The 19,159-nt window shown below is 42.9% G+C and overlaps 1 protein-coding gene across 1 annotated transcript in view; it reads right to left on the bottom strand.

The window, feature by feature from the left end:
- Positions 1–19,159, bottom strand: part of LOC125153802 (zinc finger protein 432-like) — a 36,426-nt gene that overhangs the window by 6,095 nt on the left and 11,172 nt on the right. Inside the window, 1 exon segment of the mRNA XM_047837324.1 lies at positions 16,653–18,386. Within this exon segment, the coding sequence (XP_047693280.1) occupies positions 16,653–18,386 (1,734 nt within the window).

The following is a 19,159-nucleotide window of genomic DNA, read 5'->3' as shown; positions in this document are numbered from 1 at the left end:
AGAAAACTTCACAGCCAATATGAGCATCAACCAGACCACATTCACAGTTTATAAGATAGTATTTTTAATAAATGTAAAAGAATAAGAGAAACCATACAAGGTATATCTAATGCAAAAAGACCACTAAAGTTGATTAGGAATATTTGGGGGGAAAAAAAGAAACTTCTAATAGACAAACATACATACACATACATCTATCAGTGGACAGAAAACAGCAGATTAGATACACTGTAGTAAGCTGGAATATAACTGAAAAAATTACCAAAAATGGACCACAGAAAAGAAGGTTAATGTAAGAAAGAGATTAATAAGCATACAGTGTCAAAAGATCTGATGTATACCGGCTTATAGTTTCTCAAAAATAAAAGGGAATACTGGAGAAGCAGTATCCAAAGACCTAAAAGCTGAAAAACTCACAACTAATTAAATACTCCAAACCTCAGATTCACAACTCCCAAAAAACTCCAAGCAAAGTCTATACCTTTCACTGAGGCCTCATGATTTATGCATGATTTACTGAAACACAGACTACATCACTGAACTCAATCTCCAGGTTCCTTCCCCTTCCTGGAGGTCACCTGGTTCAAAGCCACAAATCACATGGTTGGTCCTTCTGGCATGGACAGTCCCGTCTTGAGTCACCTCATTAGCACAAATTATTTAGGGCCTACATGAGTCACTTCATTGACATAAACTATAAAGTGTGGTCCCCGTGGCCCATGATGAATAACAAAGATACTCCAATCACACAGGTAATTCCACGGGTTTAGAGGTGACCTCATACAATTGTGCGTGTGAATTCCATCTTGCTAACAGAACCTGTCCTTTGATGACTTTGATGTAACAAGGGGCATGTTGGGGAGGCCCATGTGGCAAGGAACTAAAAAGTAAGAATCTTATACGAGCAGACAGGTAGGAACTGAGGATCTCATTTGATCAGCCCTTCTGGAAATGAATCCTGCCAAAAACCCAGTAAGTGAGCTTAGAAGTGCATCCTTCCCCACCTGAGCCTCCAGATCAGACGCCACCCTGGCTTACACCTTGATTACAGGCTCAGGAAAGAATGTGAAACAAAGTACCCAGCAGCAACATGACAAAAAATATTTGGCTTTTGGCCCTGGTTCCAAGTACAAAGAACTCCGAAAATGCCTAGAATCTCCAGTGTTAAGTGTTTTTTGTGTGCTAATGAGATGACTGGTAGCCCAGGCTATCACACCACTGCAGGATGAGGGCTGGATGCCAGAAGAACAAACCCATGATTACAGGGTTGAGCTTTTGGCCACACCTCCCAACCTCCATAGAGGGGAGAAGGATTGGAGATGGAGTTTACGTGGCCAATGATTTAATCCATCATGTCCACATAACGAAATCTTCACAAAACCCCCAAAACTACAGGGTCAGCAAGCTTCCTCCAAGCTCATTAGCACATTGAGGTCCTGGAAGGGTTGCAGGCCCCCACACTCTGTCTTGAGAAAGGGACCATGGAAACCGTGATAAATTTAGAGCCCATCAGGGGCACCTGGATGGCTCAGTCAGTTAAGCGTCCAACTTCTGCTCAGGTCATGATCTCGCAGTTCATGAGTTCCAACCCCACATCAGACTCTGGGCTGACAGCTCAAAGCCTGAAGCCTCCTTTGGATTCTGTTTCTCCCTCTCTCTCTGCCCCTCCTCCACTCACACTCTGTCTCTCTCTCTCTCAAAAAATAAATACACATTTAAAAAAAAATTTAGAGCCCATCAGTCAGTGCAGGAGACCAAGACTTGTGATTGGCATCTGAAGTGGGGGCATTCTTGCTGGTCTGCAGCCTTAAATCCATGTAACCAGTTGCTAACTGCAGGTACTCAGTGTCAGAGAATTGGAGAAGTGGCGTTGGAAGAGATCCAATATCTGGTGTCAGGAGGAAAAAACCTCATACGGTGTCAAAGGTGTTATGAGTAAAAACAACACAGTCTAGCTAAATCATGTTAAAATTATTGACCACAGAAAGTATGAGATTAAAAAAAGGTGTTTGAAGTTGCTAAGTTTTGGAGTAATTTTGTCAGGCAGCTGAGAAAAACTCACTTCTGTTTTTCTTTACACACTCACACAGAACACCTCAGTGACCAGATGTGTGGGTTTTCCACACCAAGAAATTCTGCCACCAACCACCTGGAGTCGGCATAGACCCCACACGTTTACTATATTGTAAAGGACATTTTATAGGATACAAATGAGGGGAGCCTGGCTGGCTCAGTCGGTAGAACACGCAACTCTTGACCTTGGGGTCATGAGTTTGAGCCCCACGTGTGGCAGAGTTTACTTAAAAATTAAAAAAAAAAAAAAAAAAAAAAGGATATGAATGAACAGCTGAGATGAAGAGGCACTTAGTGAAAGGTCTGGAAAGTCCCAAACCCACAAGCTTCTGTCCCTGTGGAGCTGGGGTACACCACCCTACCAGAATGTAGATGTGTCTACCAATCCAGAAGCTTTGCAAATCCTGTACTTTTGCGCTTTTTATGGAGACCTCATTGCATGGGCATGATCTAATAATCAATTACTAATTCATTATCCAGTATCTCTCCCTTCTCAGGAGGATGGCGGGTGGGGCTACAAGTTCTGCGCTTCTAATCATGGCTTGGTCTTTCTAGTGATCAGCCCCCACAGGGGACATCCAGGAGCCCACACCAAGAGTCACCTTATTAGAACAAAAGATGGTCCTATCACCCAGAAAATTCCAAGAGATGTAAGAGCCCAGTGACAGACATTCCTATCACCCAGGAAATTATAAGGGTTTCAGAAGAACTCTTGGGCATGAGCCAGGGTAAAAGACTAAGTATTAACAGGAACCAGGGGCAGAGATTTACATATATATATGTTCTTATTTTATAGCATCAATACTTAATGAATATGGGAGATAAACTTTTAAAGAAAGAACTTATGAAAGAATAGAAGAAAATACGGAATGTTTATAGCACAAGTAAGAAGCCATGAAGAAAAAGACTAACACATTTTAATTTGAATAAAAAAATAAAACTTTTGCATGGAGAAAAATATTAAGAACAAAAGCTAAAAGACAAGGAAAATTCTAGAAAAATATTTGCAACATATAAAAGGATCAATACACCACAAGACAAATAATATAAATCAGTAAGATAAAAAAGTTAACTTTTATTTTTTTTAATTTTTTTAATGTTTACTTATTTTTGAGAGAGAGAGACACAGAGTGTGACTGGGGCAGGGGCAGAGAGAGAGAGGGAGACACAGAATCTGAAGCAGGCTCTAGGCTCTGAGCTGTCCACACAGAGCCCAACGTGGAGCTCGAACCTACAAATGGTGAGATCATGACCTGAGCTGAAGTCTGACACTTAACCAACTGAGAGACCCAGGAGGCCCTAATTTTTAAAATGAGCAAAGAAGAAATAATCCAAAAAAGCAACAAAGAGACATGTATCTGACCCTCACAACTGATGAGGAAAATGCAAAATGAAATAAGGCAAGAGAATATTAGATCATACAAACTGAAAAATATACAATTTGGTAACATAACAACAAGTGTTGGCAAGCTGTGGGGCACTGAATGCTATTACATACCGCTTTCTATCAACCAGGCACTGTTCTAAATGCTTTGTCTAGATTAACTCACCCTTCCTCCCTCCCTCCCTTCCTTCCTATCTACGTATCTATCTATCTATCTATCTATCTATCTATCTATCTATGAGAGAGGCCAAGCACATGCTCGTGCTCATGCTCACGGGAGAGGGGCAAAGGGAGAGGGAGAAAGAGAATACTGAGCAAGCTCCACACCCAGCATGAGCCTGATGAGGGGCTCCATATCACAACTGTGAGATCATGACCTGAGCCTAAACCAAGAGTCAGATGCTTGGGGGGCCTGGGTGACTCAGTCAGTTAAGCAACTGACTCTTGATTTCGGCTCAGGTCATGATTTCACAGTTCAGTTCGTCACTGACAGTGCGGAGCCTGCTTGGGATTCTCTCTCTCTCTGCCCCCTCCCCAGCTCATGCATGAGAGCTATCTCTCAAAATAAAAAGACTTAAAAAAAAAGAGTCAGATGCTTAACCAACTGAGCCCCTAGATTAACTCATTTTGTTTATTTATTTATCTACTTACTTACTTACTTATTTTTATAATTTACTTATTTTTGAGAGAGAGACAGAGCACAAGTGTGGAAGGGGCAGAGAGAGAGGGAGACACAGAATCCAAAGCAGGCTCCAGGCTCTGAGCTGTTAGCAGAGCTCGACACGGGCTCAAACCCACAAACTGCAAGATCATGACCTAAGTCAAAGTCAGACACTTAACCAATGGAGCCACCCTGGTATCCCTTATTTATTTATTTTTAGTATTTATTTATTTTTGAGAGAGAGACAGAGTGTGGGCAGGGGAGGGGCAGAGAGAGAGGAAGACATAGAATCCAAAGCAGGCTCCAGGCTCTGAGCTGTCAGCACAGAGCCCAAGGCGGGGCTCGAACCCACGAACCATGAGATCATGACCTGAGCCGAAGTTGGACGCTTAATTGACTTGAGCCACCCAAGTGCCCCAATCCAAACCCTTAATAGGGAAACACACTTTCCACTTACTACTGCCAAATCTCTACTCAAACTCCACTTCAATTACCTATTTATGGAGGACCATTTGAAAGCCATGCAACCTTTCCACTTTCGTAGGCCATTTCAGTGGTTTTATTCCTGAATAAAACCAGACTGCTATGAAGTTGGGTCCCTGGGTCCCCAGACTATGGTGCTCTGAAGAACTGTATCCTCTGAGCTCTGCTTGGCATATGGCGTATTCCCAGAGGAGGGAATGTGCCTCAGTAAGAGGCAGCCATAGAAAATCTGCTTTTCCACTTACCAGAAGGCTCTGGGTGAGGATATACCCCAATGATCCCCTCCCAAGACATCCACTGACGAAATTTCCTAAGACCTAGGTGACATAAACTATTGAATCCCCCAAGAGACTGGTCTGCCTGCCCCACAGAGTCAGTGGACATCACGTAGCTTTTCATGTCCATCTGGTTGTGATGTCTGTTAGAGATACGAGAGGCAAAGTGACAGCTAATGTAACCCACAGTGTTCCGATGTCATCGTTCAGGATGACGCCTGTGAGTGATATATTCCTGATCTCACTTTGCCCTGCTTTTGAATTTAGGGTCTAAGTTAATTTCTCCCTAGAACCCAAGTATCCCAATTTATACTTCTTTTAGTTGAATTGATTTTTTCCAGGTCACCACAAATATGTCAGAAAACACAGGAAAGATGTAGCAAAAGAAAATTACCTGGGCCTTGATCATTTTCTTCTGTGCTCAGGAAGCAGTAACGAGGATTCTATGACTTTGGTGTCTCCTGCATCTGCCACGAAGTTCTTAGAGTCAGAAATCTTGGTGTCCCCTTGAAGTTCTCCCCAGAAGCAATGATAGCCAAGTCCAAGAACTTCCTCTTTCTTCCCTCATTCCTTTGCTTGACCTCTCTTGCTCCTGGGGACCCAGGACCTGTGGGGTAAAGAGCAAACGGACTTTGCCTACACATTCGCCCTGGGCCCAGGTGTTGTTACTGCTGCTATGCACTTACCTTAAAGGACCCCAATATTTCCAACTGTTCCTTCATTTGGTGCCCCCGAGGCTTTCACACCGTAAGGCAATAAAGCAGGGGAGTTCTAAATGTGTGAAAGGTATGCCTTTCCTCTGTGGAGCGGAAGTGGCATGGCTATTAAAGGGGAGTTGGGAAAGCAAAAGCAGAAGACACAATGCCTCAGAAGCAGGTGGATTATCAGGCACATCCATTCAGGACATATGGAAGGTTCCAAAGATCTGGACAATGTGCATTTAAAAAGCAAATGTGGCCAGGGGCGCCTGGGTGGCTCAGTCAGTTAAGCATCCAACTTTGGCTCAGGTTATGACCTCACAGTTTGTGGGTTCAAGCCCCTCATGGGACTCTGCACTGACAGCTCAGAGCCTGGAGCCTGCTTCAGAATCTGTGTGTCCTTCTCTCTCTGACTCTCCCCTGCTCCCACTCTCTCTCAAAAATTAAAAAAAAAAGTTTTTTTTAATAAGCATTAAAAATAATTTTAAAAAACCCCAGCACATCCTGTATAAGTCCATTTACATAAAACTTAAAAATATATAAACTAGCCTATAGTAATGAAAACTAGATGAGTGGTGGCTTGGGGAGAGATGGGGAAGTATGAGAGGGGTAGATTAAAAAGGAGCATAAAGAAAATTTGGTGCTGAGGGGTGTGTTTATGATCTTCATGGTGGTGATACTTTCATGAGTATATATGTCAAAATACCAATCAATATGATTTTTTAAGTTTATTTATTTATCTTGAGAGAGAGACAGACAGACAGAAAGGGGCAGAGAGAGAGGGAAAGAGAGAGAATCCCAGACGCCACTCTCAGTACGGAGCCCCACGTGGGGATCGAATGCACAAACCATGAGATCATGACCTGAGCCAAAATCAAGAATCAGTCGCTTAACTGACTGACCACTCAGGTGTCCCCCAATCAATATGACTTAAATATCTGTGGCTTACTGTAAGTCAATTTTGCCTCAATAAATCGCTTGGGGAAAAGGGGAAAAACCTGGTGAGAATTATAATATAGACCAAAATTTAATGCCAATCAAAAAAGGTGGCAACAGAAGACTATACATACTTTATGATTCTGTTTATAAGAAATGTCTAGAAATTGCAAACTAATAGACCCAAGAAGATGATCAGTGGTTGTGCATGGCTGGGGGTAGGAGTGGAGAAGGAGTGGATAGAAGACCAAGAAAACTTTTCAGAGTGATGAAAATGCTTTAAAACTGGATTGTGCTCGGGGCGCTTGGGTGGCTCAGTCGGTTAAGCGTCCGACTTCAGCTCAGGTCACGATCTCGCGGTCCGTGAGTTCGAGACCCGCGTCGGGCTCTGGGCTGACCGCTGGGAGCCTGGAGCCTGTTTCAGATTCTGTGTCTTCCTCTCTCTGCCCCTCCCCCACGCATGCGCGCTCCCTCCCTCAACGATAAATAAAGCTTTAAAAAATCTAAAATCGGGGCGCCTGGGTGGCACAGTCGGTTAAGCGTCCGACTTCAGCCAGGTCACGATCTCGCGGTCCGGGAGTTCGAGCCCCGCGTCAGGCTCTGGGCTGATGGCTCAGAGCCTGGAGCCTGTTTCCGATTCTGTGTCTCCCTCTCTCTCTGCCCCTCCCCCGTTCATGCTCTGTCTCTCTCTGTCCCAAAAATAAATAAACGTTGAAAATAAAAATAAAAAATCTAAAATCTCCCAAAGTATAGTAAACTTAAATTTCTTAAATGTTTATTTATTTTTGAGGGAGAAAGCGCAAGCAGGGGAGAGGCAGAGAGAGAGGGGGAGACCCAGAATCCTAAGCAGGCTCCAGGCTCTAAGCTGTCAACACAGAGCCCGACGCAAGGCTCGAACCCACGAACGATGAGATCACGACCTGAACCGAAGTCCTACGCTTGACGGAATGAGCCACCCAGGCACCCCCTTAAAGGCAAGAACAAGAACTACATCTTTAGCAGTAAATGTATCACTAGCTCACCCCGAACACACTGAATTTTGCGGAGACAGTGAGAAGAGTGGTGATGTGGGAGGCAAAGTTTTTTCTTAGGTCCGTGAAGACCTTGAAGGAGCGAACTGGGTTTCGATTAACTGGGGAAATGCAGGTTTCAGGTCTGTTTACGGCTTTCAGGGTTTGAGCCTGAACCTTCCGATTCTCCGAGGACCCTGGTCCTCCTCAAACACTGACAGCGCCCGCCGGGAGTCTCTGAGAGTGAGTCGTCTATTAAACGCCATACTGAACCAACCCAGGCTTCTCTAACACGGAGCCCCACATTAACTCGCGAACCTGGACGAGACACGCGTTCACGGAAAAAAACCTTCCACCCCACTTCTCACGCACCGGGTCCCGTAAGCAGCGTGATCCACGTGGACCTCGAACCCTAACACAGTCGGCCTCTCGGTGGACGATTTCCTCAGACTCTTAATCACCGATTCCCAAAGGCCCCATCAGTACCCCGGATTCCTCAATGACTGAACCCAAATAAAATCCCAACGGTGGTCCTTCACACGCGCTCCCGTTTCACGGACGCCACAGGCGGCGAGCCAAGCCCAGAACCCGACTCACCTGAACCAGTACCTCTCCAAACGCCGCGGGTAGAGACGAAAGGCCGCCCACGTCCGAAGCTACTTCCTGGTCGGAAGCCCTTCTTCGCAGTACCCAGGGACTCGGATACACAGGAACCAGCGAATCCCGCGAGGACCTGAGGGCGCTGAGGGATTTCGGGGCTCCGACGGCGGGCTCCGCTCTATGATGTCAGCGGCCACGCCCACCCCGGCGTTTCTAACGGGAGGGGCCAGAGCGGCTCTGCGAGGAGGCCAAAATCATTACTGGCCACCTCAGTGTTTTCACCTCCTCCGTGCGAGGGATGACCAACAAAGCGGTACTAACCAGGTGAGACTTCAGAGACCGGTGTTTACCTAAGGCCACCAGGCACATTTATCCGTCAGGGGAAGAAAGATGGCAGCGCCCTTGTGCAAGGCCGAGCGCCGACGTCAGACTGGAGCACCATGGGCGCGGCCATCTTAGAGAAAGGCAGGTGTCCGTACGGCTGAGATGGGCTCATGCCCCGACCGACGGCGGGGGGAAAAGGTTTGTAGAACCTGAGACGTCTTGGAGAAGCGGCAGTAACAGAGTTGACAAAAGCAGTGGTCACTTGACATCTTGGGTGTGGGGAGAGGGCGGTTGTGTTTCAGGAAGACTGCCATTGAAGGGACGAAGCCAATAGGGCGGAGCTTCCTAATAGATGCGAATGCCCCCCCCCCCCCCCCCCCCCGAGAGTAGATAGATACATAGCTACCTCTAGCGGGAAGGGATGAAGTGAAGGTGCAAATGAGTATGTTTCCTTCCAAAGATAGATGAAGGTGACCGTGGGGCATTGCAGAATATGAAATTACGAGATGATACTTTGCACATTTCCCAAATAAAAAAAAAGAGCACACTTTAAAATTTTATTACTATTTAGGCGTGGGAGGTTTAATCTTAGAAGATGTTAAGTAGCTACTCCCTTTATTTTCTTTTAAAGTTTTTTTAAATTTATTTTTGAGACAGGGAGAGACAGAGCATGAACAGGGGAGGGTCAGAGAGAGGGAGACACAGAATCTGAAACAGGCTCCAGGCTGTCAGCACAGAGCCCGACGCAGGGCTTGAACTCACGGACCGCGAGATCATGACCTGAGTTGAAGTCGTCCGTTTAACGGACTGAGCCACCGAGGTGCCCCTAGCTAGTCCCTTTTTAGAAGGCAACTTGAGTCAATTTAAAATTTTCTCTTTGACCTAGAAATTCTAATTGCAACAGTTTACTCGGTAAAAATGTTTCTTAATATTAACCACATTGGCTTTTGTAATTTAGAAGAAAAAAACTAAATGTACAATAATACACGAATACTTTGGTAAATTGTGGAATATCCACTCAGAGAAACAGTATATAGAAATTGAAAAGAATATACTGTAGGGGCCTCTGGGTGGCTCAGTTGGCTAAGCCTCCGGCTCTTGATTTTAGCTCGGGTCATGATCTGAGGGTTCATGAGATGGGTTTATAAGACTGAGCCCTGCATCAGACTCTGCATTAACCATGCGGAGCCTGCTTGGGATTCTCTCTCTCTCTCTCTCTCTCTCTCTCTCTGCCCCTCCTCTGCTTGTTCTCTCTCTCAAAATAAATAAGCTTAAAAAAGAGAGAAAAGAATATACTGCAGCTGTCAGTTTAAATAAGGAAATATAACTTTTCTCAAGAAGAAAAAAACACGCCTGCTGGATAGTATAAATATTATGACCCCCGTTATGGGAATAAATCATAAATATTTGTCATTGGCTAAATATTTTAAAAAAAATTTTTTTTACATTTATTTATTTTTGAGACAGAGACAGAGCATGAACAGGGGAGGGGTGGGGGGGGGGCGGGACACAGAATCGGAAGCAGGCTCCAGGCTCTGAGCCATCAGCCCAGAGCCTGACGCGGGGCTCGAACTCACGGATGGCGAGATCGTGACCTGAACTGAAGTTGGACACTTAAGTGACTGAGCCACCCAGGCGCCCCAGTCATTGGCTAAATATTTAGTTTGGATTACTTCAGGGTTTATACTTATGGGTAGTGAATGTCAGAAGTTTTCATATTCCTGCAGGCCTGGCTGGCTCAGTCCGTGGAGCGTGCCATTCACTCTTGATCTCTGGGTTGTGAGTGTGAGCCCCACGTTGGGTGTAGAAATGACTTAAAAAAAATAAAATCTTGGAAAAAAATAAAAGGTTCATTCTTGAGTCACTGAAGAGGTATCATTTTTTTAAAAAGTTTTCACATTCCCAATTTTTGCAGTTTTCCATTAACATCTTTGTATCATGATTCTGTTACTTTAATATTATAAAAAGATGTCAATCTTAGAAAAGTTTTAGAATATTTAATGATGTAGATGTTCATAACATAGTAAATATAATAAAAAGCCTCATTTTTCTTTCATGAAAGACATACTTACATATGTTTGAAAATTTGGGAGAAGATACTGTTAACAATGCTAGACTCTCAGGTATAGTTATGGGTGATTTAAGATTTCTTCATTTGCTTATATATGTTTTCTAGTTTCTATATGTTTAGAACTTATTGTTGGCATAATTTCTTAATAGTATTATATTCCCTTCAAGAATTAAATGGGCAGCCCCATTCACCTGGGATGTCAAGCTCTGAAAAGTGAGTTCAGCATCTGGTCCAGAGAGCTCAAGGCAGCCTGGGTAGCCTATTCTTGGACCCTGCCTGATCAGTTTCCTTGCCATGGCAGGATGTGTAGATTCACAGAAGGATAAGAAGTAAAAGGGTTCTAAGCGCTTGCTTGCTAGAGCATTCATGTCTGTTTGTTTGTGTGTTTGTTTGTTTGTTTGTTTGTTTGTTTTTACTGTAGAGTGCCCAGAATCCATCCTGTTACAGAGTGGAGATAGTGACAGGAACACTAATCCAGGATTTAGGGAAGAGATATTAAAATTTAAGAAGAGTTCACAAAGATCATTTTATAAATGCAGGGTCCTGGACCCCAATACTAGAGGTCCTGGTTTAGGAGGTCTGGAGTGTGACTCAAGGATTTGTATCTTTTTCAAGCTTTTCAGAGAATCCTGAGTCAGAAAGCCCAGAGAAAACACTTAGAAACTGATCTGGAGTGTTTCTGGCTTACAAATATGCTGGCTGGTTACCCTCAGTACACTTAGGTCTTGGTTCAAATTACATCTGCTCAGAACAGCCTTCCTTGAAAACCCTTATTAAAATAGTTCCTCCATTACAACTTATGTACTAAGCTTAATATTTCTTCATAGCACTTAGCAGAACTGACATTCTATTATGTATTTATTTTACTCAGTCGCATTTACGATATGATATGTACCACAAAGGCCATGACTTTGCCTGTTTTGTTCATTTTGTTCATTGATGTGTCCCCAGCGACTACAATGGTGCCTGGCACAGTGTAAATGCTCAAAAAATATATTTTTAGGGGCGCCTAGGTGACTCAGTCAGTTAAGCGTCTGACTCTTGATTTAGGCTCAGGTCATGATCTCACAGTTCATGAGTTCAAGCCCCACGTTGGGGTCTGCACTGACAGCGTGGAGCTTCCTTGGGATTCTCTCTATCCCTCCCTCTCTGTCCTCTCCCCAACTCATGCATATGTACCCACACTCTCTCTCTCTCAAAATGAATAAACATTAAAAAATTTTTTTATGTTTATTTTTTTATTTTTGAGAGAGAGAGAGAGACAGACAGAGCATGAGTGGGGGAAGAGCAGAGAGAGAGACATACACACAGAATCCGAAGCAGGCTCCAGGCTCTGAGCTGTCAGCACAGAGACCGACGCGGGGCTCGAACCCATGAACTGTGCGATCATGACCTGAGCTGAAGTCGGATGCTTAACTGACAGAGCCACCCAGGCGTCCCCCCCAATTTTTTTTTTAATTTTTTTTTCAACGTTTATTTATTTTTGGGACAGAGAGAGACAGAGCATGAACGGGGGAGGGGCAGAGAGAGAGGGAGACACAGAATCGGAAGCAGGCTCCAGGCTCTGAGCCATCAGCCCAGAGCCCGACGTGGGGCTCGAACTGCCGGACCGCGAGATCGTGACCTGGCTGAAGTCGGACGCTTAACCGACTGCGCCACCCAGGCGCCCCCCAAATTTTTTTTAATAAATGAATTACTCAACACTAAGTTGGTAATGAATTTTACCATAACACTGCATGGCAAACGTCTTTTTTCCCCACAAGTAGGATTTGTAAATTGGATTGCATATCCTTATTATATCAAGAGAAATAACTGACCAAAAAAGAGAGAACCAGAAAAAAGAGAGAACAAGAGAGAACGTAGTTTTGCTACGAAAACTAACAATTTGTTGCCAGCAGATTTGCTCAAGAATTACTAAAGGAAGTTTTAACAAAACCGAAATGACAGAAGGAAACATGAAACATCAGGAATGAAGAAAAGGGAACATATGACCAACTAATTTTTGACAAAAGCAGGAAAGAATATCCAATGGAATAAAGCAGTCTCTTCAGCAAGTGGTGCTGGGAAAATTGGACAGCGACATGCAGAAGAATGAACCTGGACCACTTTCTTACACCATACAAAAAAAAAAAAACAAAACTCAAAATGGATGAAAGACCTGAATGTAAGATAGGAAGCCATCAAGATCCTAGAGGAGAGGGGCGCCTGGGTGGCGCAGTCGGTTAAGCGTCCGACTTCAGCCAGGTCACGATCTCACTGTCCGTGAGTTCGAGCCCCGCGTCGGGCTCTGGGCTGATGGCTCAGAGCCTGGAGCCTGTTTCCGATTCTGTGTCTCCCTCTCTCTCTACCCCTCCCCCGTTCATGCTCTGTCTCTCTCTGTCCCAAAAATAAATAAACGTTGAAAAAAAAAATTAAAAAAAAAAAAGATCCTAGAGGAGAAAGCAGGCAAAAACCTCTTTGCCCTTGGCCACAGCAACTTCATACTCAACATATCTCCAGAGGCAAGAGAAACAAAAGCAAAAATGAACTATTGGGACCTCATCAAAATAAAAAGCTTCTGCACAGCAAAGGAAACAATCAGCAAAACTAAAAGGCAACCAACAGAAGGGAGAAGATATTTGCAAACAACATATCAGATAAAGGGTTAGTATCTAAAATCTATAAAGAACTTACCAGCTCAACACCTAAAAATAAATAATCCAGTGAAGAAATGGGCAAAAGACATGAATAGACACTTCTCCAAAGAGGACATCCAGATAGCCAACCGACACATGAAAAAATGCTCAACATCACTCATCATCAGGGAAATACAGATCAAAACCACAATGAGATACCACCTCTCACACCAGTCAGAATGGCTCACATTAACAACTCAGGCAACGACAGATGTTGGAAGGACGTGGAGGAAGAGGATCTCTTTTGCATTGTTGGTGGGAATGCAAACTGGTGGAGCCACTCTGGAAAACAGGAAGGAGGTTCCTCAAAAAGTTAAAAATAGAACCACCCTACGACCCAGCAATTGCACTACTAGGTATTTATCCAAGGGATACAGATGTGCTGTTTTGAAGGAGCACATGCACCCCCATGTTTATAGCAGCACTATCAACAATAGCCAAAGTATGGAAAGAGCCCAAATGTTCATCGATGGATGAATGGGTAAAGAAGATGTGGTATATATATACAATGGAGTATTACTCAGCAATCAAAAAGAATGAAATCTTGCCATTTGCAACTACGTGGATGGAACTGGAGAGTACTATGCTAAGCAAAATTAGTCAGAGAAAGACAAATATATGAGTTCATTCTTATGAGGAATTTAAGAGACAAAACAGATGAACATAAGGGAAGGGAAGTAAAAATAATATAAAAACAGGGAGGGGGACAAAATGTAAGACTCTTAAATACAGAGAACAAACAGAGGGTTGCTGGAGGGGTTGTGGGAGGGGGGATGGGCTAAATGGGTAAAGGGGCATTAAAGAATCTACTCCTGAAATCACTGTCGCACCATATGCTAAACAACTTGGATGTATGTTAAACAATAAATAAATTAAAAAATAAAATAAAAATAAACATATCAAAGTAAAAAAAGGAAAAGGTGAATATATCATCAGACATGATAGGCTTTGAGTTTTTTAAATTATGTTTGATGGTTGAAAACAAAAGTAACAACTTTCCCTGATAATGGTTCTCAGCATATGTAGAAGTGCTAAGTAAGCATCACGTGCCGTTGGGAAAGCTAAGACCACCACTATGTGCTACATACACACACTGGATGGGATGTCTAGGATCCGATATGACTGTGCCAAATGCTAGAAAAGACACAACTGGAGCATCCGTACACTGCTGGTAGGAATGTAAATTAGTATGGCTACTCAGGAAGAGCCTGGCTGTTTCTTATAAGGTTAAACACAAATTTAACATGGGTACTTATCCCAGAGAAATGAAAACTTACATTCACACGAAACTGGATTCATAGCATCTTTATTCATAACAGTGAAACACTAGAAACAACCCAAAGTCCATCAACACTGAACAGATAACCATGGTACATTCATCACAAAAGAACACTACTCATAACAAAAAGCAAAACTATTTATATGCCCAACAAAGTGGATGGAACTTAAGGGCAATTTGCTGCGTAAAGTAAAGCCTGTCTTCAAAGGCTACACTGAATCATCCCATTTCAACAGCATCCTTGAAATGACAAAATCGGAGTGATGGAGTACTGGTCAGCGGTTGCCATGGGTCAGGGTTGTGGGGAGAGTGTGACTATAAGGGGCAGAACAAGGATGTTTCTTTGTGTTGCCACAATTCTGCTTCCTGCTTGTGGTGTGGTGGGATTTACAGAAATCTATATATGTGATAAAGTTTCTTAGAACTCTCTACTAAAAAACAAAACAAAACCTCACACAAATTAGTGCATGCAAAAACTAGTGAAAACCAAAAAAGGTCTATAGTTAACAGCATTGTACCAATGTTATTTTATTGGTTTTGATTATGTATTACAGTTATGTAAGATCACGTCACTGAAGAAGCTGAGTACAGGTACTCAGGAACTTTGCATACTTTACACTTTCTTGTGAGTCTAAAATTATTTCAAAAAACTTAGAAAAATCATATATAAGGTTATTTTTGTAAACTACTTAATGCTAACTTATAAACTTAGATAAATACGTCCAAATGTTAAATTACATTTATAAATATATTCCTTTTTCTTTTGCCCAAAAGAGATGAATTTAGAGCCTCAGAAATGCAAGAATCAGATGACACATGTTGGGCACAGAACACTCCTGCCTTGTGTACAACGTTAACATTTAATCAGCGGTGAGAACACCCTGCTTTAAAAGTATGTAATCACTGAGAATGTGATTCAAGGTACCCTGCCCCAAAATGGACATCAGGTGTATTAAGTTTAGATTTGTGACAGAAAACTCAGGTATGCATCATTTTCATGAGGCTTCTTTTCTTCAGAATTTCTGGTATTTTGCTAGTTCCAACACATTTAGTGTGTTCATGAGTTTTATTTCTGCATGACTTCATGAGAAAGGATGAGGCAGAATGTATCACTAAAATCCTGCCATATTCACTGCCATTTTCCTTCAGCATGACTTTCAGACAATTACTGAGGTTTTACTTCTAGGCAACGACTTTCCCACGATCATCATGTTGCTACTGTGTGTAAGTTCACTGGTGATCTGTTATGATCACTGATTAGACAGGATCTTTATTCCCATGAGGCTTCCCTGCTCTCTCCAGTCACAAGATTCATCTTACTGTATGCTTTTCAGATATATAATTACCTAAAAATGTTTCAAGACGTTTCTACATTGAATGTGTCAGAGGTTTTGTCTACCTGTTTTGACTTACGGTGTGAGGTAACTGATCACTGAAGGCACTAGCACATTCTCTGCATCCATTAGATGTCACTCCTATCCAAATTCCCTACCTTCCCAAGGGTGAAAATTTAGCAACAGGCTAATTAATCTACACTGACTTTTTCAGGTATGCTGGGAGCACACTGGTGTTTAATGAGTTCACTGAACTATCACTGTTTGTCTCCTGCCTGAGTTCACTTGTATGTAATTTCAGATTCCCTGCAAAGGATTATGTACTTTGACTTACACATTTTTTGTGTGTATTTTTTTAGTGTCTATTTTTGAGAGAGAATGCAAGTGAGCCAGGGGCAGAGAGGGAGGGAGGGAGACAGAGGATCCGAAGCAGGCTCTGTGTTGAGAGCACAGAGCCTGATGCACTGAGAGCACACAGCCTGATGTGGGGCTCACACTCACAAACCGTGAGATCATGACCTGAGCCAAAGTTGGACGCTTAACCAACTGAGCCGCCCAGGTGCCCCCATTTCTTGTGTGTATTAATGAGGCTTGACAAATGAGAGAGATGTAATCCTCAGTTATTGAACCCATCGAGGCTTTCTCTTCTATGAATTCTTTGATGTCCAATGGTGCTGACTTGGTGTCGGAAGACTTTCTCACACTCACCACATACATAGTTTGTCTCCTGCATAAATTCCCTGGGAGGTAATGAATAGGATTTTCCACAGTCGGTACAAATCAAGGAAGTCAATCCTGTGTGAAATCTCCAATGTGGCACAAGGCGTATTTTCCTCCTCAAGGTGTGACCGCGTTCATTGTGTCATTAGGGTTTGTTTCCATTATGAGTTCTCTGATGTACAATCAGATTTCTCTTTGAGGAGAAGCCTTTTCCACATTCACCGCATATAAAAGGTTTCTCTCCTGTATGAGTTCGCTGATGAACGATTAGACGGCTTTTCACAGTGAAGCCTTTCCCACATTCATTGCATGCATAAGGTTTCTCTCCAGTATGAATTTGCTGATGTAAAATCAGCTCGGTTTCCACAGCGAAGGCTTTACCACATTCGCTGCAGACATAGGATTTCTCTCCTGTATGGATTTGTTGATGTACGAGGAGATAGCGTTTCATGGTGAAGCCTTTCCCACATTCACTGCACGTAAAGGGTTTCTCTCCAGTATGAGTTCGCTGGTGTACCACGAGATTGCTCTTAAAGGCAAAGCCTTTTCCACATTTATTGCATATATAGGGTTTCTCTCCAGTGTGAGTTCGTTGATGTAACATCAGTCCACTATTCACAATGAAACCTTTCCCACATTCACTGCATCTGTAAGGTTTCTCTCCGGTATGTGTTCGCTGATGTACGACCAGCCGACTCTTCAGGGGGAAGCCTTTCCCACATTCGCTGCAGACGTAGGGTTTCTCTCCAGTATGAGTTCGCTGGTGTATGATGAGCATGCTCTTCACAGTGAAGCCTTTTCCGCATTCACTGCATATGTAGGACTTCTCTACCGTATGATTTCTCTGATGTACAATGAGATTACTCTTCCTGGGAAAGCCTTTTCCACATTCGTTGCATACATAGGGTTTCTCTCCGGTGTGAGTTCGCTGATGTTCAATCAGTCGACTCTTCATGGTGAAACCTTTCCCACATTCATTGCATAGATAGGGTTTCTCTCCTGTGTGATTTCGCTGATGTATGAGGACATAGTGCTTCGTGGTGAAGCCTTTCCCACATTCGCTGCAGATGTAGGGTTTCTCTCCTGTGTGAGTTCGCTGGTGTATGATGAGCATGCTCTTCCCAGTGAAGCCTTTCCCACATTCACTGCATACATAGCATTTCTCTCCAGTATGATTTCGCTGATGCACAATGAGATTACGCTTCCCTGGGAAACCTTTGCCACATTCGCTGCAAACATAGGGTTTCTCTCCGGTGTGAGTTCGCTGGTGTTCAATTAGACGGCTCTTCATGGTGAAGATTTTTCCACAATCATTGCATATAAAGGATTTCTCTCTTTTATGAATTCTCTGATGTTCGTTGAGCCTGGACTTTCTGGAGAAAACTTTTGCACAAATATTGCATCCATAAGGTTTCTCTCCTGTATGAACTCTGTGATGATCTGTCAGCTGAGACTTCTTAACGAAGGCTTTTCCACACTCACCACACACATGGGCTTTCTCTATTTCATGAGTTCTCTGATGCTTAGTGACTTGGGACTTATTGCTGACGGGTCTTGTACTTACAGGGAATTTAACCGCAGAATGAAAATCTTCACGCTTATCATGCAGAAATGATTTCTCACTTCCATTGACTTTTGTAGAGTTCCTAATTTCATAGATCTTGCTCTGGTTGGCTAAACTTAAATTTGATTTCAAAGTTTTTATATAGAACTCAAACATATGATTTTGCCTGAAAGGAAAATGACTTTTGCTTTGAGGGACGATATTTCCGAATGCATTGTGTTCGGGGTACAGTTCCATACCTTTCAGCATTCTTTCATCTTCCCAGTGACCCTGCAGGTGATTATCAACTTTGCCAGTTTCTAGAAAAGAAGAGAACAATGAATCCTTTCATAATCTTGTTTTGAATAAAACTTTATTTATTTTTTATTTTTTAGAGAGAAAGAGAGAATAAAACTTTATTTTTTATTTTTTTAGAGAGAGTGACGGAGAGAGAGATCATCTCAAGCAGATTCCAGACTTGGAGCCCGATGTGGGGCTCAATCCCAAGATTCTGGGGATCACGACCCGAGCCAAAATCAAGAGTTGGACACTCAACTGACTGAGCCACCCACGTGCCCCCAAATAAAACTTTAAGAAATTCTTTGGTGTGTCTTAAAAACGGCATTTTAGTGACAACAGTATAATACAGAATGCCATATATAAATGTTCCTTATCTCTTATACATTGATAAAAACATAATTATACAGACAAATGAAAAGAAAAAAGCAGTAAGTGTACCAATAAGGTGACACCGTTGACAACGTATGTACATTTGGCTGCTTTCTAACTAGGAACTTGCAGAGATACTAAAACACAAGTCATTTTTGGCAGCAAATGACAAGGTCGGAGGGATACCATTCCACAGAACTTGGAAAGACATCAGGTCACAGGGGTAGAAGAGACTACTATCCAGAACGATGAGGGTTGTGTTTATTCACTCCCAGCTGTTTACTGAATGGCTCCTGTGTACAGGCACTTATGCTGGTGTTTGGAACATTTAAAATATGCCTCACTTTCACTGATCTTAAGCCTAGTTGGGGAAAACCAAATGAAGAAAAAAAAAGAAAGGAGTTGGATACTGTTAAATGTGATT

Source organism: Prionailurus viverrinus, chromosome E2 (assembly GCF_022837055.1).
Source record: "Prionailurus viverrinus isolate Anna chromosome E2, UM_Priviv_1.0, whole genome shotgun sequence".
NCBI classification, from domain to species: Eukaryota; Metazoa; Chordata; class Mammalia; order Carnivora; family Felidae; genus Prionailurus; species Prionailurus viverrinus.
The sequence above is the reverse complement of the archived record's forward strand: the minus strand, read 5'-3'. Positions and strand labels throughout refer to the sequence as shown.